The 27107-nt window shown below is 32.3% G+C and overlaps 3 protein-coding genes across 7 annotated transcripts; 1 reads left to right on the top strand and 2 right to left on the bottom strand.

The window, feature by feature from the left end:
- Positions 1-732: 732 nt before the first annotated feature.
- Positions 733-4243, bottom strand: LOC133675060 (probable fructokinase-7). Of its 4 annotated transcripts, none has more exons than XM_062096334.1 (7): positions 3906-4242; positions 3241-3449; positions 2743-2955; positions 2430-2627; positions 2139-2279; positions 1349-1465; positions 733-1050 (listed from the first exon to the last, which is right to left on the bottom strand). In XM_062096334.1, the coding sequence occupies exons 2-7, from the start codon at positions 3421-3423 to the stop codon at positions 916-918; spliced, it is 987 nt and encodes a 328-aa protein (XP_061952318.1). In that variant the 5' UTR covers positions 3424-3449; positions 3906-4242; the 3' UTR covers positions 733-915. The 4 variants fall into 4 exon arrangements, with proteins under 4 accessions (XP_061952318.1, XP_061952317.1, XP_061952316.1 ...); XM_062096333.1 differs by having other exon boundaries at positions 4026-4242; XM_062096332.1 differs by having other exon boundaries at positions 3241-4242.
- A 6828-nt stretch (positions 4244-11071) lies between these two features.
- On the bottom strand, positions 11072-15413 carry LOC133675380 (MADS-box transcription factor 6-like). Its single transcript, XM_062096726.1, has 6 exons — positions 15229-15413; positions 13117-13195; positions 12806-12867; positions 12316-12415; positions 11631-11672; positions 11072-11146 (listed from the first exon to the last, which is right to left on the bottom strand). Exons 1-6 carry the CDS (start codon positions 15411-15413, stop codon positions 11072-11074), a joined length of 543 nt encoding a protein of 180 aa, XP_061952710.1.
- Positions 15414-18811: 3398 nt separating this feature from the next.
- Positions 18812-26813, top strand: LOC133676277 (phosphoglucomutase, chloroplastic-like). Of its 2 annotated transcripts, none has more exons than XR_009835562.1 (22): positions 18812-19292; positions 19398-19463; positions 19650-19694; positions 19807-19899; positions 19988-20040; positions 20535-20586; positions 20694-20762; positions 21130-21198; positions 21987-22109; positions 22185-22237; positions 22630-22708; positions 22789-22853; positions 22936-23003; positions 24410-24528; positions 24607-24681; positions 24801-24916; positions 25568-25709; positions 25844-25925; positions 26011-26057; positions 26165-26192; positions 26331-26436; positions 26526-26813. XR_009835562.1 is itself a non-coding variant. In XM_062097929.1 (22 exons), exons 1-22 carry the CDS (start codon positions 19053-19055, stop codon positions 26591-26593), a joined length of 1908 nt encoding a protein of 635 aa, XP_061953913.1. In that variant the 5' UTR covers positions 18814-19052; the 3' UTR covers positions 26594-26813. The 2 variants fall into 2 exon arrangements, 1 of the variants encoding a protein (XP_061953913.1); XM_062097929.1 differs by having other exon boundaries at positions 18814-19292; positions 26165-26242.
- The last annotated feature ends 294 nt before the right edge of the window (positions 26814-27107 follow it).

Genomic DNA, 27107 nt, shown 5'->3' with positions numbered 1-27107 from the left:
AGGTTTTTGTTATAAGAAGGTGGTTTTTATATTTTTCTTTTATATTTTTTTAGTTTGTATTCAACTATTGATTCTTGTGGATGTTAAAAAAACAAATCTTGAAAATCTTGAACTATAAGGTTTGAAGTGGAAAATTGGTGAATTTACGAGGGTGAAAATGTACTTGACAGAATTTAATTATGTGTAATGCCTAATCTAAATTGCTTATAGGATGGAGAGTTGTGTAACGTGAACCACATCAATCGTGAGTCACACTGGACCTCCTTGACTTTGTGCCATGCATTTGATAGGCACGTGAGATAGGAGAAAGCGATGCAGCAATTTTTGGGAATTTATGTGGAATCACGATCAGATCTGAGGATATTTAAAGTAATTGATGATTTTTAGAGTGTTTTTTTATTTAAAATTATATTAAGATAATATATATTTTTTTAAAAAAATTATTTTTAATATCAATACTTCTACTTCTACATATTCTTAATATACTTCTACTTCTACATATTCTTAATATACGTATTCTTAATATCTTGATCACTTTTGGTTGTTTGGCCATCGCCATGCTCGAAGATTCATTCCATCTTCCGAATGTCTTAAGCCATAGATTGTTCAGATGGAACAATTATAACAAACACGGGTAGAAAAGAAAGCTGTCACGCTTGTGATCTAGAGGCCATAGCTGCTGTGTGCAAATCAACTCGAGCACGGGACAGAGTTGCAGTTCATCTGATCATGTTGAGACAAGATTTGAGGTCATTGATTTTATTAAATAACCTAATCTATTACAACCTTTTGGGTTCATGGGCGTGGAAGAGAAATACAGCAAGCAAAATCCCTAGGTGCTATGCAACGAATTCGAACGGCTACAACTTAATACAAGAGAGAACGTCAAGGACTGATTTATGTCTAAGCTTTTCATCATGCAGGGACTTTCCCTAAGAGTTCAAGGACAGCATCTTTCGTGGGTAGTGCAGGGATAGCACCTCTCTCTGTTACTGTCACAGCACCGCAGGCATTTGCAAATAGAAGAGCTTCTCTTAATAGCTTCTCATCCTGCATGAAAGGAGGGAAGGGGACAGTTAGGGGTTAAGGTTGAATTAGGAGTTCTTACATTGACATTATATTTTGGGAAATATTAATACTGCTGAAGTGCAAGCTTATTTGCACAGTTCCATTACAAATGGTGTCTAGACTCCTAACGTAAGATTCTGTTCTGTTTTGCAGCAAAGGAACATTCTGATCACAAGGTTTTATGAAATCCACTTGAAGTTATATTGATGGAAAGATTTCAAAATAAACAATGGGAGAAAAGGTTCTAAACCATTCTGATTTTGTATGCAGCTACACGTACCTCAAATAGATTTAGGTTAGAAGCCAGGTTGCTCAACATCCCACCAACAAAAGCATCCCCCGCACCAGTTGTGTCAACGGGTTTCACCTTAACACCAGGAACCCGGCCTGTGAATTCCTGCATTGGTTTTTAGTTGATTGTCAATTCTAGAACCCACATCGGAATATCAAATCATATCATATCTGAAAGCAACCACCTACTAGCAGTGCTGCAGTCACAATTCATTTTTCGGAGTTTCAAAAGGTTTAACTGACTATCAAGCACCTAAACCACCTAGACCTATAAGTAATTTTGCATTAGATACACCTACATATCGAAAGGTTCCCCAGATTCATTCAGATCATTCACTTTGTATGGTTCCGACTTCAGTACTTGCATACTGTCATTATTGAAGAAATTCAGCAAAAAAATATTTATCTGCAAATCATCTGGTGGGACATCGATGACTAGTGTTTCTTATAAGATTATAACAGAGATTGGAAGAGAACATCAGTTATTAATATGATTCAAATATTATCCAAACACGATAACCAAGACTAATAGCTTGTTTCTTTTCACCAAATGGCTTGTTACTTCACGTCCTTAGCTAACATGAAATAACATCACCAAAAATAAAAACAAAGAGGATGAGTAGTTTAACAGATAGCCTCTCCTAAAAAAAACTAAAGGGACATTTTTGGAGTTTGCCTGGTATAGAATTCAGGGTAGATTAGAATCTAGATCCTGTGTTTAATTTGACCATTGATGTTTGACATGAAGATTATTAGGCAATAATAATCAGTAAGGTTACCTTTGTGTAATATCGACAACCCTTTGACCCTTCAGTTACAATCAAAAGCTTCAGATTGGGATGAAAAAGCTTGTCCAAGACCACTTTATCATCATTAGGATCATCACATCCAGTTAAGAATGTTATTTCTTCCTCACTTATCTACAATTCCATATAATTAACACAATGAGTTCCAAATATATTTTAATGAAATGCTTGCAATTGTTTCGCTTCCAAATAACAAATTTGAGCTAGTATTTTTTGCTCATGCAACGATATATAAATTCCATAGTTTTTCAACTTCAACCACACCTTAATAACATCAGCTTGATCCCATATACTCATTATGCCTTCCCGAGCAGCCTCTGCTGATGGCCATAATGCCAATCTCAAATTTGGATCATAAGAAAGGATGCTGCCAGACTTTTTGGCAATTCTCATTGCTGCAAATTGACTTGACCTGCAAGGTTCTGAAATCAAACTAATTGATCCATAATGAAAGATCCTGGCCTGCAATCAATACAATTTTAAGAGTTTGAAATTTTTCAAATGAAAATTTGCAAGAATTTGAAAATCTTGTGCAATATGCTCCATCTTCTTACTAAAACCAAAAGAGAAAATAGACCTGCTCAAGGAGGTTTATGTCTAATTCTGATTCTCGAAGAAGCATGTCTGCACTTGGATGACGGAAAAACAAGAATTCACGTTCACCATCATCTTTGAGCGTAACAAATGCCAGAGCAGTCCTTGCAGTAGAATCAAATCGCACGCCGGAATTATCCACGTTGTTTTGTTTCAAAATGTCAGATAGCATATACCCAAATTCATCATCACCAAGCTGCAATAAAAGGTCAGAAAAGTTGAATTAAGACCATGCCTAGATAAAAAGTAAGGATTCATGGACACCAAAATTGTTCACGACATAAAAAAAAAACAGGGGGCTGAGATCCTGCAATAGACAGTTTAGTGCGGAAGTACAAAATACCATTTGGCCAAAAGTTTAGGCTTCATTTACTCGATGCAGAAAACACCAAATGAAGACAAACTACCCAAGTATTATGCACGGGCTACAACAGCAAGCCATGACACAAACAAGTAATCAAAAAACCATATTCAAATGCACCTTGCCCATAAAAGCTGATGAACCACCTAGTCTTGATATACCAACAGCCACATTAGCAGGAGCACCACCAGGAGCCTTCTTGAAAGCAGGTGCTTCAGCTAGTGAAACCCCAGCAACTGTCGGTACAAAGTCGATCAATATTTCCCCAAAACAAACAACTAGCGAGTCGTTCGCTCCTTTCATATTCGATGCATGATCATTAGAATCACCTACACATTTCCAATTGCTTGATATCAGAACAATCCACATATAAATAAATGCAATAACACTCGCCAAATTGGAGCCAATAGTAACACCATAACTCCCTATGCTATTCCCATGGATAGAAATTCTCTTTAAATCAGATTCAAATTGAAATAATTCTAACTGGCTGTAATTTAACACAAAGTTGCAATCTTGATTAGATCACAAATCAATACTCATTGATAAATTAAAAAATTCAATCCTATCATTTTCAGAGGTGGCCCCTGTAAAGCACTATAAGATAGTATATACCAACTTCATTGAACAAGATAAAAAAAGAAGATCTTTCTACAAGACTAAAAACACAGAGAACAAACTAAAGAGGCGTAAAGAAAGATCTATTAAAGATAAAACAAGAAACCCAACATCAAGAATCATACACACAAAGATTAAAAAAAAAAGGGGAGAGAAAAACACAAAACCTGCTCAAGCCCAGATAAAAAATCATTGAAAAGAACACGAAAAAAAAGAAACAAGAAACACAGTATTGATCAACCAAGAAAGCAACAACTTTTAAGAGAAATGAAACAAACGAGACTTGCATGGAACGTGATCCTCAGCCATTTAACAAGCGTTAAAACCAAGAGTCAAGAAAAAGATGGAAAGAAGGAGGAGGAGGAGGTTTTGTGTAGTGTGGTTGGGTGGCTTATAAAGAAGAGGAGTCGAGGAGAAATGAGTCGGAGGTGGTTGTTTTGCTGTAAACGTCCACCCTCGGTGAAGGATCGTTCAAAGGGCCAAGTTGACAATGAGAGCCCAGGCGTGTTTCTTTTTGCGGTGAAAATATACTTTTAAAAAGTTTTATTTTTAAATCTTTTTATTGTTATGATATTTTAATATTAAAAATAATTTTATAAAAAAATATTAAAAATTAAATTCATATATTTCCAAGTATAAATGTTTTGAAAAAAAATCTTCACCTCAATCTTAAATACCATGTTAATGATAAAAAGATATTTTTTAAAAAAATCCAATATTCCTTGCTAAATCTAAAAATAAAAACAATTTTTATTATATTTTCAAATACAATTTTAATGATGAAAAGATTTATTTATCTATTTTAAAACTTGATTTTTGTTAAATCTAAAAATAGATCCAAGTTTATTTAATTAATTTGCTGATTAATTTGGATTCTTGATGGAGATAGGTTAAGTTAATTGATTTTCTATTTTTTTTTATTAATTTGAATTAGTTTACATACATGTAAGCTGACTCAACAAATTTTATAATAGTGATTTGAAATATTTTAAAAATAAATATACCTTAATGCTTTAGTCATATAATTATTCAGGAACATATAAAAATAAAATAAATATATAAATGAATAGAGTACGTAGATTTGTAAACTTACACACTCGTGAAGGATCGTTCAACGGGGCATGTTGACGGAGAGAGCAGCACACCAATTAATGAATGATGAAAAGATAACTTTCATTCTTTTTATTTTTATTTTAAAACCTAACTGGGCTTAATACAGGACAAGATCTGAGTTCATTAAAAAAAAAAGTAATATTATTTTGATAAAGTAATTTGTTTTTATAACTTAATCCATTAGGAAAAGAATTAATTTAAATATAATATAGGACAAGATCTATAATTTTTTTTTATCAAGTTTTACCCTAATCCATTAGGACGTGAATTAACTTAATGTTTTTTATTGGGACATGAAAAGTCAATTTTTTTCATTAATATATACCAATTTAGATTATGGATTAGCTAGTTCAACCCATTAAACTAATCATGAGAGTGCTTTAATCATATAATTATTTAGTAACATATGTATATGTATTTAAATGAATAGATTACATTGTTTTTGTTGATCAGAATACTTTTATCTGCCTAATCTCATTATCTTAATTACACTTATTTGGATCAAGTGGCAGAAATAAATTAATAAATTATTATCATTTGTACCATATATTAAATTATATTTACTCAATTTGAATTTAAATTTAAACAACATAATAAAACATCATATAAAAATTTTTTTATATATATATATATTTGTTTACACGGATACATCCCAAATTTCATGTTTTTAATAAGTGCACTGCACTGTAGGGGTGTAAAAGCCCGTTTATTTTTGTTTTTAAAAATATTTTAAAAAAATTAATTTTTATTTGTTTTAAATTAAATTTTTTATATTTTTTGGTTATTTTTATATGTTGATATCAAAAAATAATTTTTAAAAAATAAAAATATATATTATTTTAATATACTTTCAAAAAAAATAAAACACTTTAAAAAACTAGCAATTCCTATTACATTCCCCAGCACCTCCTGGATTAAAAAAACAAAAAAACAATCCAATGTTATCTCTTTCACCCAACAAGCTCTCTCAATCTTAGGCTCTAAATCATCGGGCTTTGAATCTAATTGCTAATCTGGGTCGGGTTGGTCAAGAATATCAATGTAGGCATGATGAAGCATGTGTAGATTCTGATGAAGTGAACCTTCATGACATCGTGAATGACCACATCAATGAAAATAAATTGGATTACAGCAGCATAATTTGCTGGAAAGTATCATCAAGATGCATGCTATTCTAATTTTAAAACATATATTGGGTAAATTTGTTGAAAAGACAGTTATGGTGCGTGCAAGCTGATTCAAATATCCACGTAAATCCAAAAAAAAAAAAACATCACATTAACTAAAAAGGAGATTTAAAAAAAGAGTTGAAGATTTGAGAAACTGGATGTTGATCTGAATTTTTAACTGGAAACGACATATCATCCATTCTTTTATATATATATATATATTATTTTATTTTCCGATCAAGACTGATTTATGTATTGGATGGACCACATGTTAAAATTTAGAAACTAAAGAAACGCGTCGTTTTTGTTGGCGCACAAAGGTTGCAGCCGTCCGCCAATGGTTTTAAAAATACATGGGTGGCACTAGCAGTGTTTTTTTGTATGAACAAGTTTCCTCCAAGGAAATTCTTATCTCAGGAGATATAGCTAAATAGTAATTATGCATCAATATTTATTTTTTAGGATATATCTATTAAAAATGGGATCTCATATTTCCTCTATCCCTTGATTATGGTTCTCGTGGTAACATTTGGTTTTTATTTCGTAACCAAATAATATAAATATAAACATATTTAATTATGAAAACGAAAATAAAAACCTATTTTTATGAATTTACCCTCTCATGCTTGCATAAAATAAGCTTGGTAACCCTGAAAGGTGTAGATTAACTGGTCAGATTTTAGGTTTGCTCCCTAGAGATCATCATATATTCGAGTTTCACAAATCTCAGGATCACTGGAGGTTTACATGGTCGTTAACTTCATACCCCGTAAGATTAATGCTCATAAACTGACTCCAATATCCACGTTAAAAAATAAATAAAAATAAACCTTGGCATGATTTTTTTTAATTAAAATGGATAAACGTGGGTGTTCCAACTTGAAAAAACTTGGTGATTTGAAGTGGCCTAATCGAGGGATGGTAAGAATTAAAGCTTCTCAATGCATCCAAAAAAAAAATAAATATAAAAAATCAGAATTGATTTAAAGAAACCATTAAAATGTAGGGTAACTAATATTTTTGTCAGTGATGTAAGACAACCGTCTAGCAAGTGTCAAGCAAGTGTCGATGATGGAAGCAGAAGTTAGAAAGACATTAACAATCACAAAAGATATAGAATTTTATTGATTAAAAAGAGTTTAAAATTTTAAATTTGCAGTTTTATTTTCTAAAAAATAAGTTAAATAGTATCGGTCCTTTTGAGGTATACGAGACCTTTACATAGATCAGAAGGTCGTATTTCTACTAAAAAAACAAACAACACAAAATTCAAAATAAAATAATAAATCTAAAAAAAATTAGAAAAAATAGCAAAATTACCCTAAATAACAACTTCTTAATCTAATTTCAAGAGATCAAACGATTTGATAGGCAAAATCCTTCATCACAAGAAAACTACCTATAAAATTAGTTTATTTGAAAAAATTTACAGTTGATTCAAAATATTCTATTATCATCGTTTTAAATCACTACCTTGATTTAATTTAACTAAACTTTCTTTTAAATCTAGATATATCATATTGATTTATAAAAATATTTATTAGATCATCTATATAATTTGATTGTGAAAAAATCACCATTTAACCATAGCAAATCATCATTTAAATGTTCAAAACTTTTGATTTTCACAACTCCGACTGCATGAGCCAAGGACCTATCCCTACCGAGGTAATCGAGACAATTGTTTCAACATATATGCTGCTGTCCTCGCCTTTCTCTGGATGGTCCGAGTGGCGAGGGGTGACTCTTTTAGCAACAAGGACGTGGTAGCATGCAGTTTGTTTGTACGTTATTGTATAAAAAACTATTAATTTTTATATACAAATTAATTAATAAAAGGTTATTTCATCATCACCATCGTCAACAAATTTACTTATCGACGAAGTTAGCCAGACTATTCCATGATTCTTCGAAGATGATCAATTAATAATGAAGAACCCTAAGGGTTAGAAGCGAGCCAATTAAGATCCAAATAGATGCTAACAAAAAGTGAAGTTGCAAGGATAAAATAAAGATGATCATTTACTCTTTTCACTTACACACAATTATCAAGAAAAAAAATAACTATATAGACGTATAGCCTGCAATGATGGAGAATAGGGTTTGGTTTTTTTTTTTTTAATCATAATTTATATATGAAGGGATGCATTGAACAACGACGTCTATATAATTGATTATTCCACATCTCAAGCTGTACACCACACTTTTGTGGTTGTGTGGATTAATTTATTATCTAGCCAATACTTCAAAGTGTAATACAAGCCAACAAATCAAAAAAAAAAAATGATAATCTTGAGGTCTCCTTGAATAATTATAAGGGGTATAACTTAATTAATCAGGTTTTAAATTTGTTTCTTAAAAATTATCAGTTTGAATCTCACAAACCTCAAGATTACTGGTGATTTACATAATTATTAATTTCAAGGTCCGTTAAATTAATCAAAGTACATGCAAGTTGACTCAAATATCCACATTAATAAAAATAAAATAAAATACAAGCCAACAACAATGTCAAGAGATTTTAATGACTAAATTATTGAGCATGCAATTGCATTTATCATCATCATCATCATTTTATAACTTATAAATAAAAAAACCCCAAAATGAATCTGATAACCACAATTTTAGTTTTGTATTGATTAGTCAAGCAAGCTTGAGATTTGATGTTCAAGCTTAAAGTAATCTATGGTTGGAATCACCCTTTCATTTGCTAAAAAGCTCTAGAATCAATCACAGTGGAAGTGGAGGCATAGTATTTTTGTCTCCTTCACCAGTTGCACATTGAAAACACTCCTAATTTTTTATGTATCTTCGATCCTAGGCCAATATGAGCTCAAGATCGATGAACCTAAAATAGAAATCATCTCCCTCTTTTCTCCTCTTATTATACTTGTTGCCTTGACTCAAGCTTCCTTTAATGTTGAGATATTTCATGTTACTTTTAATCTTGCTAGGATAAACCATGAGATAAGCGCCCAATGTTTTGTGCTGATGTAGAAGATGCGTTCTTAAAATTAGATAAAGTAAAGAATTATTCTCGATAAAGATTTATTCTCGATTAACATAAACCGACTCAAAATACTCTTTATTACAAAACAAATTAAAAATTAGAACCATTTAGTTTAATGTCAGCCTTCCACGTCAATTCTTTGGACTTTGACAAATTGTAAAATGTGAGAAAGGAGAAGAAAAAAGGTAGATATATTCATTTTTCCCCCCTCACATATTCATCCATCTAATCACCATAGTAGTTGGGACTTCTTCTGATAAAATAAACAAATATTCATCTTTCTCTATATACTTAAAGTGGGATTTTGATGATGGAAGAATTAAAAAGATCACACCTTGAAAAGACGAGAAGAGAGACAGGGACAATAGTTGCAATTGAAATTAGCATATGCGCTAGCTGATGGTCCGACCTTAGGATTCTTGTTGAGAATCAACATTCTTAATAAACTTTGTCTACACTCATATTAGGTTTTTAAAAAAAAAATATTTTAAAACTGATATTATTTAAGTCAGTAAAAAACTCAATGAGTTCTTTTAAAAAACAATATTATTTTAATTTTTTTAAAAAATTAATTGACATAGGAACTCGCATGATCGAGTTTTATGCTAAATCAACCATTTTAATAACTATGGAAAGAACTTGATTTTACTCTCTTATTTTGGTGAGACTCGTTGAAAAGTATTGAAAGATCAAATAAATATTGAGGGTTCCAAGTTAGGAAAAAGATAAAGCAATCTTGTCTAATTTGGAGTCATTAATCCATTCTGCTGGCAATAAAATTATGCTCAAGACACCATCCCGCAACCAATAATAGAGTAAGAGGAATCCAATTTGAATATGGTTGCTCTACAAGTCATTTTAAAGATGTTTTGACTTAGAACACGAAGCAAGATTCTCAGTTGTTCTCATGTCTTCAACAAGACTCAACGAAACAATGAGAGCTAGCTTTTATATATAGACAACCGTGTTGCATGTTCTTCATTCCAATAAAGAATTTCAAAAAATCTATGTGATTTTCTTCATATTGCATGTCAACATGTTGAGTGTTATGTTAGGATGGATATGCACTTGTAGATGATACTAGATAGCTGATTTGTTGCCGTGGTTCGGGAAGGAAATTTTTTTGAAATATAACAAAAAATAATCTGAGCTAATTTAAATTAATGTGATAAATTTATAATCCGGATTATGAAGTCAAGTTATTCTCATAAAAAAAATTAAAAAAAAATTAGAGATTAATCTTTAATAAATCTAATGTTGAAATTGAAAAAGAAAATTTATCTTAAAAAAGTATTAAAAAAATTAATAGCAATATAGATTAATATTTTTTATTTGTGTTCCAGATCATAGATCACTAGATGAAAAAATTAACGGCAATATAGGTTAACATGTCATTCCTTGGGCACTACATATTCATGTTCATCACACATCAACAATTTCGGAACACTCTTGGAACCCAATATTTCATCAGACACACTTGTACGTGTTGAAGAATTTATACTTCATGGGAACCATTTTGGAGTAGGGTACTTATTCTTGCCTCGAATACTAGTCCTGGAATCAAAGCCTTGTTCCTGGGAAACAAATTGTTGGTGCCTGTTTGACAAGAAACAGTTTTGTATGGAAAAAAAAGTTTTAGGTTAAGTGAAGAAAAAGTTTGTTCTAGTACTCACCATCATGCTTGAGTTTCCTGTACACTTAAATTTCATTGACAATCAAGATTTACTTACTAAATCTATATATAAGCATGGTTATTTCAGATCCATTAAAGTAAAAAAGGAAGGAGAAAGAAAGCATACCGATCCATTTGTAAACTGGGTTGAGGTTCAACGTAGTTGAATTTGGAAGGGTGCATCATAATCTGCCTATTTCCATCTCCCTTGCTAGGATCTCCTACACCATGAATAGCTGGAAGACGCTGAACTTCCTCCAGCTGAAATATTTTCCACCATGATCAGCAACTTAAGCAGCTTAATCCCTCTCCTTCTTTTGAAGAAACCAAACAGCTTCCATGCATTTCCATCATACACAAGTACATTATTTATGAATGGTGTGAATTCAAGAAAAAAAATACCTTAATCCAGAGCTGTTGGTTTTTTTCTTTAAGATCTTGTTCCTGCATGCCAGTACATGGAATTAATTTTGAAGTCTACATCCGAGAAATTCTTTCACTTATTCTAGAGTGCATGTATGCAAATGTAGATATTCTTTGAGTCTCTGGAATTATCCCTACACTAATATAAATAAATGAGTTGCATTAGACTTTTTTTTTTATGAGAGTAATATATGATATGAATGAGATATGAGTTACACCATGCTTGCATTTCTACCTTTCACTGCTAATTTTTTTCTAACACATATTAACCATAAATCTGATATTTTGGAAAATAAAATTGATTAGATTGCAACAATGATTCAGTTAACTTCATATTAACCAGGTCAGGTATTAACTACATTAAACATTTTCTTCAGTTTGATTGGGATAGTACTCTCCGAAATAATCATGGAGGGTAAAAAATATGCAAAGACTATTAAAGCTGCCATAGATTTATGTAGCAATTGGTGGCAGCAAATTAAGCTGGGTGGTAATGCAGTCTTACCCTTTTGCGTAACTCTTCCACCCTATCAAATAACAGTTGCGTCTGCATTGATGAGAAGAAATTAAACATTGTTATGATTATCTGTATCAATTTTACCATCTTTCTTTATTATTATAAAGAATAGATCCAAGAGACAAAACCTCAGAAAGGGGATAAAGAGAGTAAACTATAGGTAGAAGACTAGGTATGCGTTTGATAACGCAACATTAATAGTTCTGATGTTTCTGTAGCTACCCCACCATCAGCATGAAGTGTATTTTGTTACATAATACTAACAAGTGGGCAATGCGACAAAATTTTACAATGGTCTGTATATAGAAATTGAGTCCAGCTCCGCTCCCTGAAGACTGAGAAAATTTGAACAAGAGGTTGGATTTATCAGAAACATGTCTTTAAAAGACTTGGTTCTAGCGAAAGGATAGAATGAGAATCAAATCTAAAGCCTGTAAGCATTTAGGCTGGTCATGGACTCCAAATCAGTGCTAGTGGCTAGTAGTATAATTAAAGAGAATTGAAATGGGAAGTTCATTCTAAAACATCTGATTGTCTAATGCCAAAAATTAATGGATCAAATCCTGAAGCTAGCAGCTTGCACTTGAAACATTAGCTTTTAGTATTGATAAGAAATTCTACAAAATCCTTGAATTTAACCATAATATGTGTGTGTGTGTGTGTGTGTGTGTACCTTCCTTTGCCTAGCTTCTGAAAGAGTTTTGTCCAGCTGTTTCTCAATCTTCTTCAACTCTTTCACCGTAAGTGGTTCAAGTTCTTCTCCAAGAAAATTCCTTGAGAAGAAACATGCATGTATCAGACTCTAATTTGCTAGCATGTTAAAAAATAAAATGGTATAATTTACAACCTCGATATAATATCCTTTGGACCATGAAAATTTATTAATTAATCAAAATATTATTTAATTAAGGTATTATTTACACGTTAAATTTAAATCGAAACCAAATAAAAATATTATTTAATGGATCGAGGTTGAAGATGACCTCAAGTTCAATCAAAACCCTCAATAGTCATAGGAAAGAGAAATTTACTTCCCCACTCCCCCTAGAAACAAGGTTAATTAGCTCTGCCATTGCTGATTCTTAGTTGCATTTTAATTTTAAATTAAGGTTTAATTTTTTCAAAAAAAATAATTAAAGAGATTAATTAAAAATTGAGATAACCTTTGAGAGCGCTGAAGACTCTCACATCTTGCCCTTAACCTTGAGACCTCTTGGTATAAGGTCTGCAATTGACCAACAAAAAGAGAACAAATTAATGCATTTAAAATAAGAAATTAATGAACCCTTCTTATTAATTATCTAGCACATGATGAACTTAAAAATTGTAAAAATAAAAATATATTAGAAATCAGTCAGGAGGGCTAATAATTTTATGAACAAGGAAATTCATTCAAATGGGAATCAAACTATATTTATCAGGAAACTAGAAATATCGATTTAGTTTAAGAACTTAAGATAACTAAAAACAAAACCTGTGACCCTTCCTCAGGAATATTGGCGCCTTCTGTGCTGTAGCAACATTGCTGGTACCGCTGGAGGGTCTTGTTAATGCTGATTAAAAGAAAGAAATAATAAATTAAATTATAATAATAAAAATGACATCTAAAAAAAATAAAAAGAATCACCCGCAAATCCTCTTCCATTTCTTTTCTTCTCTGGGGTTTTTACGACATCATTATGCTAAATTGATACTAAAATGCCAATGACTTCTATTTTTCAGCTTAATTAAATAGAGAGGCATTAATTTTTCCCCCCTCATCAAGGACTTTCATTTAATTTTTTTATAGAAAAAAACTTACAGCCAACTATATAACAAGTTAATTAATTAACACAAGGCATATATGATCACAAGATTCAACACAATCAAGAACAACACTAGGGTATTTATAAGATTCTTTACTCTATTCCAAATTGATTGTACATTGTATTACTATGGTGACAATCATTTATTTTTAATGAATAAGATTAAAAAAATATCATGAAGGTGAAAAAATATACAAGATTAATATGTAAGTATATATAACGATTAATGGTCATAAACACCAAAAAAGGGAACTGTAATGCCCGATATTATTCTCTCTTTTTTCTTTTTTTTGTACTTCAATAAAAAAAATTCCTTCTGTTAAATTTTTAATTTGGTTAATTAAACATTTTTATTTTTTATCTCAGTCAATTATAAATATATATTATATAAATTAAAAAAAATAATTATAAAATAAAGAGGGTGAGATGGGTTATGTTAATTATTAATAAAATTGAAAAAAAAAGTTAATACTAATGAATCGTGTAATGAGAAAAAAATATTGACTTAGTTGAGATAAATATTTAATTTTGAAAAATTATATTAATTGGCTCAAATTGAAAGTACACATGCTCAATTTACTGAATCAATAATAAAAGAGTTTTTTTTCTCTCAAATGATTAAAAACACAGTGAAATTAATATGTTTTGTCAAAAGAATAAGGACTAAATTTGAAATATCAATAACCAAATTGATCAAGTTATAATTTTTACGGTAGAAAAGAGAGAGAGAGAAAAAGATTCATCAACATCAACCAAACTGCTATTAATATCAAACTAGACTATTATCGGTGACACGCAGAACAAAGGATATTATGATATTTTCAACAACACTATTAACATGTATTTTTGAACACATGGATACACTACGAGTGCACCCACTTTTTGTTTTTTATATTTAGCCAAATTTAGAATTGTCCTTGAATATGTTCTAGAGGGAATTTGAAGAACAATTAATCATCTAAAGCTTTTTCCATGTTACTCTTGTAGGCATCACTTGTTGTTAATAGAGGAGAAACAAAGCACTGTTCAAACACACAAAGCAAATATCACATCAAAATGCAGAAGTATAGGAGAAAATCAAAGCAAATGCATGGCTAAAACTAGGATGATGGTGATCTGTTCTTAGCCAGGCTATATAGAAAATCTCACTTTCTACCAATCCCATAAGAGTGATAAAGGTCATGACATGATCACATTAAAGCCTTCTTGGTTCACCTGAACAAGGATTTGGTGCACCGCTAGCTAGAGAGCACAATATATATTGGCTTGATTCTTGAACAAAGATCAAGCACATCATAAATGAAGAAAAGTACCATGATTTGACTCTTTAATGAACTGTTCGTTTTGAATCCACCTGGACATGTCTAAGAGGAGTAAAAAAGACAGATAAAAACCCTAGATATCCCCCCATAAATTAAACTGTCAGTCTGAGTTGACCCAAAGATCTGTGGAGGGATTATTAAAAAAAAAAAAAACACCAATCGTGTCAAGAATCCATTGGGAATTAAGTACACTCCTAAAAAACCGCAATTCAAGAATTAAATGAAAAAAAAGGAGGTAGGAGAAGAAGAAGAAGCTCGTCTCATTTTCTTACTTCCTTTCTCCCAAATAATTAATGGTGCTTAAATTTGGTAAACGAATTTATGGAAAAGACGTTGAATATTTGAAGCAAGAATGGCTAGGACGTACGAGAGAAGGAGACACACACGCCCACATATATAGATTAATGCAAGAAGGAAAAGGAAAGAGAGAATGAAGAGGGTGGTAATTAATTAGCTTACTCAGTGCTGCTACAAAACTCAAAAAGCTTGCCACGGCTAGAGAAGATGATAAGAGCAACCTCAGCATCACAAAGAAGAGAGAGTTCATAAGCTTTTTTGAGCAAACCATTTCTTCTTTTGGAGAAAGTTACTTGACGACTGATCTTGTTTTCAATCCTCTCCAGGACCACCTTTCCTCTCCCCATGTTTGCCCTCTTGAAGAAAAAAACCTAACAACACAAGAAACAAAGTCGAGAATGAAAGGACGACTCTCTCTTGATGATCTTTCTCTTTTACTATATCTCTAAATACATCACTGCCTAGCTAGTACTAAACAAGTTCAGACTATTACTACCTATACGCGTGTATATATAAACACATACATTGGGGGCATAAAAATTAAATATTGGGAGTGAAAAGAAGGAAAAAAAAGCTTTCTGTAAATGGGCTGTTTCGCCATAAGTGGAAAAACAAGAAAAAATACCGAGTTTTGTTTTACTTTTACCTCTCTGTGTAACAAAATATATAGGATGAAGACATCATGGTGTGTGGGTGATTGGAAACCTCAACGTATGGAAATATTAAATTTGTCATAATATTTGTCTGAGTTGTCAGTTTCATTTCCTTCTTATAGAATATAAATGGAGACAAAAAGTTAAACTAAGATTATTAATTGTTAGGTTGATCATTGTTTTGGTACACATTAAATTCGTCTTTGAAATAATTTTAGTTTTTTCTATTAAAAAAAAATCTAAACGCTACCTTATAACTATTTATTTTATTGAATTTAAATAAAATAATGAAAAAATGGAATAATAATAATAATAATAATAATTAACCCTAGTTTTTACCAGCAAGCTAGACTAGTTGAAAGAAACCTAGCTAGTCTTCTTCTCTGTCTCTCATGCTCTTGTAAATAGTGTGCTTTTTTAACTGTTTTTTAAGGGTGTACTATTTTTATTTTTATTTTTATTTTGTGTGTGTGGAGAAGGGTTGTCGGGTCTTTTTATGACAACTGTAGAAAATGAAATATGAAGGATACGTGTCCAGCTGTGTATGGTGGTGCGTCTATGATTAACAAGGATTGTAGGTATGCGTGTCTTGTCCCAATTGGTATGGAGGCTATATTACATTATACAGGAGTTGGGTAAACTTTATTTTTACCCCCCTTTATATGTTTCACTATTTCAATAGTTTAAGATTTTCTGATTTTACCCTTCAAGTCTCCAAGTTCCAAAATTACACGAAGCTGTTAAGAATTATCTTTTTTTTTTTAATATATTTATTAATAAAATTATTATGTGTTATAAAAAATAATAATGTAAGAATAGAGATGATTTGACGTTTTTTGTTAGCTCACATAGAATAGAATTGTCATCCATGATGATGTGATTTTTTTTTTTACTAAATTACTTTTCAAACAATCTTAAAAACATTATCAACTTATTTTTACCCTTTTAGGCACTGTGCCTATGACCTTAACGATGTGAATGCAACAGGAGACCCATTATGACCTTTTTACCTTATTTAAAATAATAAAATAAAACTATGACAGCTAGAAAATAGTAAATAAAAATATTTCTCATACAAAAATTTTAAACTCATTCTTACTATAAAAAAAAACACCTAAATAGAATCACTAAAACATATATATAAACTTATCTCTCAACCCAAAAACACATAAAGAAATAGCTTGAGAATACCAACTCAAATCGGGTGAAATTTTCTTCTCGATCTACATCTATTTTTTCATATAATATTGAGATTTAAAACAATTATCATTAAATTTTTTTAATCAAATGAAATTTGTTAACACTAAGTTTTTCTTTTTTTATAGTCGAAATCGATATCAAATATAATTTTCTATCTTTTTAGATAAAATTCAACAACTTCCTCTCTCCTCTACTATTTCTAATATATAAGACTGAAAAATTAAATAAAATAATAATTTTTTTTACTAAAAGCAGATTTTGAAAATGTATAGGGACCAAAAATGTACAAATGAGAAAATAGAAGGATTAAAATTAACTTTTTTTGTAAACTTTAAAACCACCACCCATTTTCCATATTGTTAACATCTTTTTATATAAAAGATTAATGCAATTAAATGTAGTCTCAACAACATGAGTTTAATACTATATATGATCATAATTTAATAACTAGCAATACTCGGAAAGTTTTTTTTCCTTGAAGGATGCACTTCCAATTGGGCATGCTCCACCGTGGTCGAGATGGGAACTCGAGGGCTTTTTCAAGAACGGTGAGAATGCTATCATTTTATATTTGCCTCCTGTGCTTAGACTCGTACATGTGGCATTTTTGTTTTAATTTAATATGGATATTCAGATAAATTTACGATTAATATATTCATTCGTATATTATTTTAAAATTACGACCACGACTAGAAAGGACAAAACCCTGTTTCCTTTTTGTCTAGTGGGATTTGGACTCTATCGAAACAAAGAAAAAAAAATTGAATTCAATAGAATATACCTTAAATATCTAGTTTGTATAAAAAATTTAAGGTATTATATAAAAGAAGCTAAACTCCACAGAAAAACTATTGTAGATATGCCTTGGATTACTGAAGATTATAATAGTAAAATCACTATTTTGTCCTTAATTGAAAAATTAAATAAGCTTGCTTTAAGGGGTAGAATGGTTTTTGCACGATGTTAATTTGATATTCTTTATTTATTCAGGGGCAACAATGTTTTTTTTTTTTTCATAATAATGCAATTATTGTATTGACATTAAAAGTTAAAAGTCAGAACTTTTGATTAAGGAGCCTTGTAGTAATTGCATTTTACAATGAATAATTTAATTACTTTATTACCCTTAACATTTAATTTTTTAGACTTCGTTTCAGGGTTTTAGTTGTAATTTCATAATTTCAAGTAATTACATCTAATATAACCAAAGAATAAAAAACAACACACATAGAGAGACAGGGGAATTTGCATTGAATAAATATAGTCTTAGTTTAATATTAATAAAATAAAATGCACTTGGTTAGTATAAAAAAAATAGATGGTTGGATAAATTGAGACAAATAAATAAAATAATATTTATTTGAAATAGTTTTGGGATTAATTTATAGAGAGAAAATATAGATATAAAAAAACAAAAAGATATTTGAATGGGTAGACAAAAACAAATAAATAACAATCTAAAATGAATTTTTATTCTTATAAAATAAGAAAAATAAGAGAACATGCTTCTTTTGTCTTACTTTTTCTATATGTTCTTTCTCGAAAAAATACTATATCATAAAAATTATTGGAGACAACTCGGATAGTAAATCAAACTTGAATAATTATATTTTCTCTTTATAAACCTGCAGGATATTGTTTAAAAGAGTATTATCATGTTAAACAAGGGTTAGACCCACTTTGTGCAAATGGGATTAACACGAGACCTCACTCTTCCAAAAATCAACAAAACAAAAACTCATGTTTAATCATAATACAGGCAAAATAAATGAGGCATGACAATGACAAGAAAAAAAGAAGAAAAAAAAAGAGAAGAAATAATTTTTTTGAAAAATGAAAAAAAGAGAAAATAAAAACAAGGGGAGGGAAAAAAAAGAAGGAAGTTCACATGATATGCTGTGTGTGTACTGTGTAGTGGCAGCCTCAGGACTAGGAAGGGAGTAAAGATAAGTCTTTTAAAAGTACGGGCAGTAGTCATGGATTTCTTCAACCCTTCTTCTTCTTTTTGACTCGCATCCCAAAATCTCTCCCTGCAGTGATCACTGCATAGTAACATTTACAAGAGAAGAATACATTGAGGGAAAGGAATAAAAACTTCCATTTTCTTTTATTATCAATCCAGAAGCAATAAAAATGGCTTCTTGTTGTTGTCTGAGGCTTGAAAATGTGATCTTTTCATCAACTTTTAGAAAACTGGGGCAAACTAGTGCAAATGGCAGTGTCCTCGTCTCTTCTCCTATCTCTTCTTTCTCTCTCTTATCATCATCTTCTGCTTTATTTTCTCCAATCTTAAAAACTTCACATTCGCTTAGCTCTTCTCTTTCTGTGAAAGCTTCCTCTTCTACTGCCATTGCTGAACCTGAAGGCATCAAGGTTTTTTTTTTGTTTTTTTTTTCCTGTAATTTCTGCAGAGACAAGTATGTATGTTTTATATGGAAATAATAACAAATGGGGATTTGATTTTTTGTGTTTTTGCAGATTAATTCAGTGCCGACAAAGCCAATTGAGGGTCAGAAGACAGGGACAAGTGGTCTGCGAAAGAAGGTAATTTTCTGCTTCTTTTGGATGTTTGGATGCCGAGAAAGTTTAGGAAAGTGAATTAAATTTCTGGGTTTTATGTGTTTCGATGAATAAAAATCAAGTATTTGGTGCAAGTTGATAGTTTTTTTTTTTTGATGATAATGATGGGAACAGGTGATTTATTCTGGTTTCAAATTTGTGTTCTTATAGGTTAAGGTTTTCACTGAGGAAAACTACCTTGCAAATTGGATTCAGGTTTGATTGTTTCCTTTTCATGTTTTGTGGCCTTGAGTTCTGTGTTATGTTATGGTTTAGGGGGCATTTGATAAGGTTTTTTTGATAATGCTTGAGTTTTCTGTATGTGTAGGCATTGTTTAATTCATTGCCACCAGAGGATTACAAGAATGGAGTACTGGTCTTGGGAGGGGACGGTCGTTACTTCAATCGAGAAGCTTCACAGGTGATTGCTGTTACTTAATCAACCTTTTACGTGTTTAATTCTGTGATTCCTTCTCTCATTACTGGAGTTGTTTGGATTTAAAATGCAGACAATCATCAAAATTGCTGCAGGGAATGGTGTTGGCAAAATCCTGGTCAGCAAGTAAGTACAGTGATCGATCCTTTTGTTGTCATATGGAGGAAATGCTAATGTGCAAAGGAAGATCGATGTAATAGATGAGTGCTGAATGCTAAGACTAATTGTTTGAGACCATTTCTTGCGAACTGTGATAGCTGCTTCTGACTGATAGAACCAAACATTGAGTTGATTAGAAATTGGTTTTTTCAGTTAATTTAACTCCAAAAACCTAGAAAGTTTAACTGAGAAACGTTGGCAGTCATTTGGGCAGTTTTAATAGTCAAAAGTAAGGTTTGGACATCAATAAAATTGATTTTTAAGTTTGCAAACTTCATTTTCTCCTCAGAAGTCTCTTTTATAAGACGGTTTGCTTGAGAATCATTTTGGAAAACTTTAAAGAATTGCATATTTTCCCATCTTGTGTTATTTATGTGTGATCCCTTTTGAAATGTTGAATGCCAAAATCATTTGTATGCAATTTGGGTATGTTTTATGGTGCTAATGTTCCACCATTCCAGGGAAGGTATTATGTCCACGCCAGCTGTTTCTGCTGTGATCCGAAAGAGGAAGGCAAGGACATACTTCTCATCTATACTTTGAGCAAGATTCAGTAACTAATTTCAAATCTTTAATAAAATTGCCCCCTTTCCTGCTTAACCAAACAAATATTTCTGCAGGCCAACGGTGGATTTATAATGAGTGCAAGTCATAATCCTGGAGGGCCTGAATATGATTGGGGTATCAAGGTGAATTGTTAACGCTCACCTCATACTCCTGTTTAACTACAGTTTCATCTCAACAGTCAACTCTAAACCCGAGTCCTACCCTTTTTATAAGCTGTATAAAAACATGAAGCATGATGGGCTGATATGCATACTGCAGTTTGCTACCATACTACTGGCAGTTGTCAGTTCTTTTTCTTTTTGCATTTATCATACCTGTTGATGATTTAAACCATCCTGAAATGTTCTGGTTAGCAATTTAGTACCTGGTTAAAAGATATTTTTTTTCCCATCACAAATTAGTGGGTAGTTGAATGAACTGACACTGTTGAGTTACCTTCAAGTAAGCCAGTTGATGTGAATTCTTTTATTTTTTCTTTGCATTTACCAGTTTAATTACAACAGTGGGCAACCTGCACCTGAATCCATCACTGACAAGATATATGGGAACACCCTTTCTGTAAGTATTTGGCTGTTTATGTATGAAAAAAAGTTTTTGTTTGTTTACTTGCAATTCTTTTCGTTCTGTCATTCTTCTTTCTTCAGTATGGTCATGTTCTTCTAGTTTTCATGTCCTCTTTGAAGAGTTAGACTGTAATCATGTTCTTCTAGTTTTCATGTCCTCTTTGAAGAGTTAGACTGTAATCTTTGCATATTTGTACCCTTGTACACTAGTTTCTTATGCAATTGTTAAGAATGTTCTCTGCTGTACTATATGATTCTATGTGGAGTAAATGCTATAGATGAAATATTTATTTTCTTCCTAAAGTAGACACTGACATTGGCAATTCTGAGCACTACCACTTGTGAGTGGTTTTTTCTTCGAGTGAGTGAAAAATCCGAATTTTTAAAGTTATAAACCTGTACCAATGCTCAACCTTTGTGAAGTTTTTGTGATTTCTTCTCTAGGTCAGTTAAGCTACATAAAACTGAAAGCACAAGCATGGCAGTAGGTTGGCTGGTGTATGCTAGTTACTTTATAAGCATTTTTACATACTTTTCTTATTCATCTATTATTCACTTCTTATGTGGGTTAATAACCATCTTTTCTTGTTTGCTAAAAAATGCAATATACTTATAATCTCCATAAGTAAAGATTTTGGGTTGCCACTTGACATCATCTAACGTCCATAATTATTTGAATGGCTTGCTTGATTTTTTTTTTGGGAGAATTGCTTGCTTGATTATTTAACTTCCTATAATTTGGTAGTTCCTGCATGAATCTGAAATTTTGTAAATGCTGTGCAGATATCTGAGATTAAGATTGCGGACATTCCTGATGTCGACCTTTCTAGCCTCGGAGTCACAAAATATGGAAACTTCAGTGTTGAAGTAGTAGACCCAGTTTCGGATTATTTGGAGCTAATGGAGGTTAGAAACAAATTGTGCATATTTGGGTGCCCATTCGTTTGGGTTGTGTCAGTAATTGTATGGATTATTTTGCAGAATGTATTTGATCTTGAGCTCATCAAAAGTCTCCTTTCACGGTCAGATTTCAGGTACATTGGTTCTCTGCCAAGTGAAATTAATAGTTTCAAGCATGTTTGTTCATGCATATGATAAATGGAGAAGATTCTCTATTCCCTTTGGCTATCTTATGCTATTGATATTCCTCCAAGTGTTGACTTATGGATGGATTAATCTGCATTGAAATCCATATCTTATCTCAACTTGGCTCAACAAAGATTCCCCTGAACTGTTTGCGGTCATCTATGTAAAAGCCTGTTCCCTAGACCACTATCTGTGCGGCTGTTTTCACAGATATCGTTTTTCTTTCCTTCTAATATGAAAAGTTCATGGCTTGAATGTTGTGTTTTCCATCTTAATCATATATACTTTACATCATTTATTTTTCCTGTACAGAAGCATTTCCAATTGTTTTGTGTTTCAGGTTTGTATTCGATGCCATGCATGCTGTTACTGGTGCTTATGCAAAACCCATCTTTGTGGACAAGCTTGGGGCCAGTCCGGTATTTTCTGGATGACACATTTTGAAAATAGTTTTCAACTATAGTATAATTTCTGTAACAGATGTTAGTTCGGCATGTAGGATTCAATCTTAAATGGGGTACCTCTGGAGGATTTTGGTCACGGCCATCCAGATCCTAATCTTACGTAAGATGGCTAATAACTTCTAGACCATATAGTGAATTGCAATTATTTGATAGCAATTCAACTGTATCTTTTACTCAAACAGATATGCCAAGGATTTGGTCAACATCATGTATGGTGAGAATGGACCAGATTTTGGAGCTGCAAGTGATGGTATGTCACATGACTTTTGAAGAAACATAACCCCCCTCATTTTTCAAGTGTTTTATGTGTTATTAATTCCTTGAATCTATGCATGGATTCATTGGCAGTTTAGGCTGCACTGAGTAATTCCCTTTAGGTTTTGAGCTGAATTTTGCATTGAAAGTTTGGCGTTCCACTTTGTGGCATGGACTAAGTAAAGTTTCAATTGCAATGGACTTTAGGTTGTGGCCATAGTTTTTATTGATTGACAAGATATGGAATGATGAGCTTAGTGGTTTTACTGACAAATAAACTTTACCCTTTTATCAGGCTAGAAGTATTGACCATGTAAATAATGAGTATTTGAACTATCAAGAGCTATAAATTGAATTTAGTCTCAAACATTGATGGGAGATATAACTAAGTTTTTAATTCAAAGATGAATAGCTAATAGCATAAACTGAAATTGAATTTGGATCATTTTGGAGAAACACCAAGTTACAGAGCCACAAGTGTGTTTTTAATTAGTAAGTCCAACTGAATTACTCTAAGCTTGGTCTGTTATGCTTACGTATCAGGAGCACTTTGTCAGTAAATGTTGTTACCAATAGTGAAGTTACTCTATTTAATCAACCTGCAACATGCGTTTAGATCTGGATTATATATATTGTATGCATTGGTTGTTTTCACACTTTTTCACTGATATAGATGAGCCAATTTGAAATCAACCCTCAAGTTACATTGCTTAACACGATGATACCATACACAACAAGATCGTTTTGAGTCTCAAATTTGTTGTTGTTTCAGCAGTTTTCACTGCTGTATCCCTATAAAAACCAGTCAAATAGGAAGGAAGAAATTTTGTGAAGTTTTGGAAGGGCTGGTGCAAATCTTGAATGAAGTGATTTGGGTGGCAAACCATCTTATATAGCAGCTTGGGAAACATAAAACCTGAGAGGCCAACCTTGATAAGGATAGTTGAATTTAAATCAAGGTTTGATCTGCACTTTAGTTCACTGTAGGATGGATTTTGATTAAAATAAGCTAGGTTGATATGACCAACCAGTATTTGGTTTGCTTATTTTGCTGCTATATGCTAGAGCAAAAGAAGATTTATGTTAAAGCACTTTAAATCCTTAGAATGAACAGGAATACCATGATCTATAATTCCAGGGCATGAACTTTGTTTTAGTCCTTGAAGTTTTGATAAGAGTGTTTGACAAGAGCAGGGGCAGTTAGATTGAAAAAGGTGAAATGAAAATTTAGGCTGCCAGATGTCTTTCTAAAACGCTATGTGGCGTATTGCTTGTATCAGTTGAATGAGTAATTGGTATTTCTTATTGAATCATTTGGTTCTACTTTTAGCTCCGTGTGATGATTAATCATGATGTCATTAGTATCTCTTTTTCACAATTAGCTTCTCTTACCATTATCAGGAGATGGGGACAGAAACATGATCCTAGGTAGAGGGTTTTTTGTCACTCCTTCAGATTCGGTTGCTATCATTGCTGCCAATGCACAGGAAGCCATTCCATACTTTATGAGTGGCCCGAAGGTAGAAAATTCTGCAGGTTTTCCTCAACCTTTTGATGTCTAGAGAAACGAAAAATAAATGTCTTCTTCCAATCTTCAGGGTTTAGCTCGTTCCATGCCGACAAGTGGTGCTCTAGATCGTGTGGCTGAAAAATTGAATCTTCCATTTTTTGAGGTTATGAAAATCTTGGACAAAACTCTTAGTGTCATTAAAGGGGGAAAAGATAGAAGGTAGAATAGGGTTTGGGTTGACAGAGATGCCTGTCTTCTGACAATCTTTTTTCTTGTGTTCAGGTCCCTACTGGTTGGAAATTTTTTGGGAATCTTATGGATGCTGGAAAACTGTCAATTTGTGGTGAAGAAAGTTTTGGAACTGGTTCTGATCACATTCGTGAGAAGGATGGCATATGGTAACTATCTGAGATGCATCCGATGAACCTCCCACATATACTAGAATTAAGGCTCTTACCTGCCTATTAGTGCTAACAAAAAACAGCCATATAGTGGTCCAATTGGTAGGGGTAGAAGGCCTGCCATATAATTGTCCTTGCTTATTCCTTGTGAAAGAGTAGAGGGTCTGATGGAAGGAATGGAATGGCTGTTTTGCTGATGGAACTACAATCTAATTCAAGTGGTTTACAACTTTAGAGCTGAATTAGAATTTTAATAGTTGTTTAACATTATCTTTGTCGTTGGAATGTCTTGCTTTAAATTGATAGGTATTGACATAATCAAAACACAATATTTGTCTCATTGCATGTTTCAAATTTTCCAACACAAGTATATTGTTTGGATTTACTGTCTATTGTTGTGATTATTGCAAAACCTCATCAGATCCATTTTATGACCTAAGTATTTTGTGAATGTTTGGTGAACCTGATTCAGTGTCGCATCTGTTCCATAAAGTTCTATTGCACTGAATCATGTTCACATTTTCAATGCAGATGTTTGGTTTCTAAGAGTCCCTTTTTAGGAATTTTTTGGCTTGGTTTAACACATCTCACTTCTGTTATGAAAGGCAGCCAAATCCCATATAGAATAACAAATCTATCCAATTGCAGGGCTGTTTTAGCTTGGCTTTCAATTATTGCTTACAGAAACAAAGACAAGAAACCAGGGGAGAAGTTAGTATCTGTTGCTGATGTTGCGAAAGAGCATTGGGAAACCTTTGGAAGAAATTTCTTTTCTAGATATGACTATGAAGTAAACATCAGAAATTTTTTTTGTAGATGATAATATAGTTGATGCTTTGGATTTAGCTATGGGCTAAACTTCCTTTGTCTCGGTGGAGATGGGTACTGGGTACAATTCTTTAATTTGTGTAAATTCTTTTTCAGGAATGTGAATCTGAAGGTGCCAACAAAATGATCCAGAATCTTAGAGATATAGTCTCTAAAAGCAAACCAGGTGATAAGTATGGTAAGTTCGCATCTGATCTCCTCTTCATAATCACATTCTTCTATTTGACAATGTCTAAGCACTGTATTTACAATCTGCTTTACAGGAAATTACACCCTTCAGTTTGCTGATGACTTTACGTACACTGATCCTGTAAGTTAAACACTGCATGTTTATCATATTTGACTAGTATAATTTCACCAAGCATCTGTAGTTTAATATCACTGCCATGTTTAACTTATCTTCATGCGATCTTATAGGTGGATGGAAGTGTGGCATCAAAGCAAGGTGTCCGGTTTGTTTTCACTGATGGATCAAGGATTATATTCCGTTTATCTGTATGTTCAATTGATTATTTTTTCCTGCCAGAATTTGAAGCTACATAGGCTCCTGTTTTTCTTATAACTGGAATATCCACATCTGCAGGGAACTGGATCAGCAGGTGCAACTGTCAGAATCTACATCGAACAGTATGAACCAGATGTCTCTAAACATGAGATGGATGCCCAAGTAGCCCTAAAACCACTAATAGGTCAGTCACATTGTATTTTTCTTAAAAGAAAATGCAATTTCTTAGGTTTTACTTGCATATGTATTCTTGATATGTTTGGTTTGTTTTAGATCTGGCATTGTCTGTATCAAAGTTGAAAGACTTCACAGGAAGGGACAAGCCAACAGTCATCACATGAAGTTAACAGCAATTGGGAGTCTCACAAATCAAGTGGTATGCCAAGTTATGCTTAATGGCAGGTTGGGTTTTCCTTTCTTTTCTGGCTTTACTTGCCATACAGATTCTTTCTGCTCAATTTTGGTTGTACTTTAGCTAGCATGGTATTATGGTTCAATAAATATTTCCATGTAAAGTAAGTAAAAACATATCTATGCAAATAAAATCTCTTGCATTCACTACATGCCCTTGTTAATCTTCATCTCCCCCTTGTTGACTTGAAGTCATTGTGGATGGATAATAGTAAAAATGGTAAGACATAAATATTGGCTAGACGTTAACTGAAACCTCATGTTGAACGTGGTTAAGGTAACCTTCTTATCTGACCCCATTAGAAGACACCTACTCAAGCTCTATACGAGTTTCCTGTTGCTCCTGCCGTTCTTTACTGGATGTTAAATCCTCCAAATTAATGTCCTCGTGTTCTCTGCTCTATCTCAGCTATACAAAGATCCCACCCTCCAATTGAAGCATGG

Source organism: Populus nigra, chromosome 16 (assembly GCF_951802175.1).
Source record: "Populus nigra chromosome 16, ddPopNigr1.1, whole genome shotgun sequence".
Classification (NCBI taxonomy): domain Eukaryota; kingdom Viridiplantae; phylum Streptophyta; class Magnoliopsida; order Malpighiales; family Salicaceae; genus Populus; species Populus nigra.
Note: the sequence above shows the minus strand (reverse complement) of the source record. Positions and strands in the feature narration are given on the sequence as shown.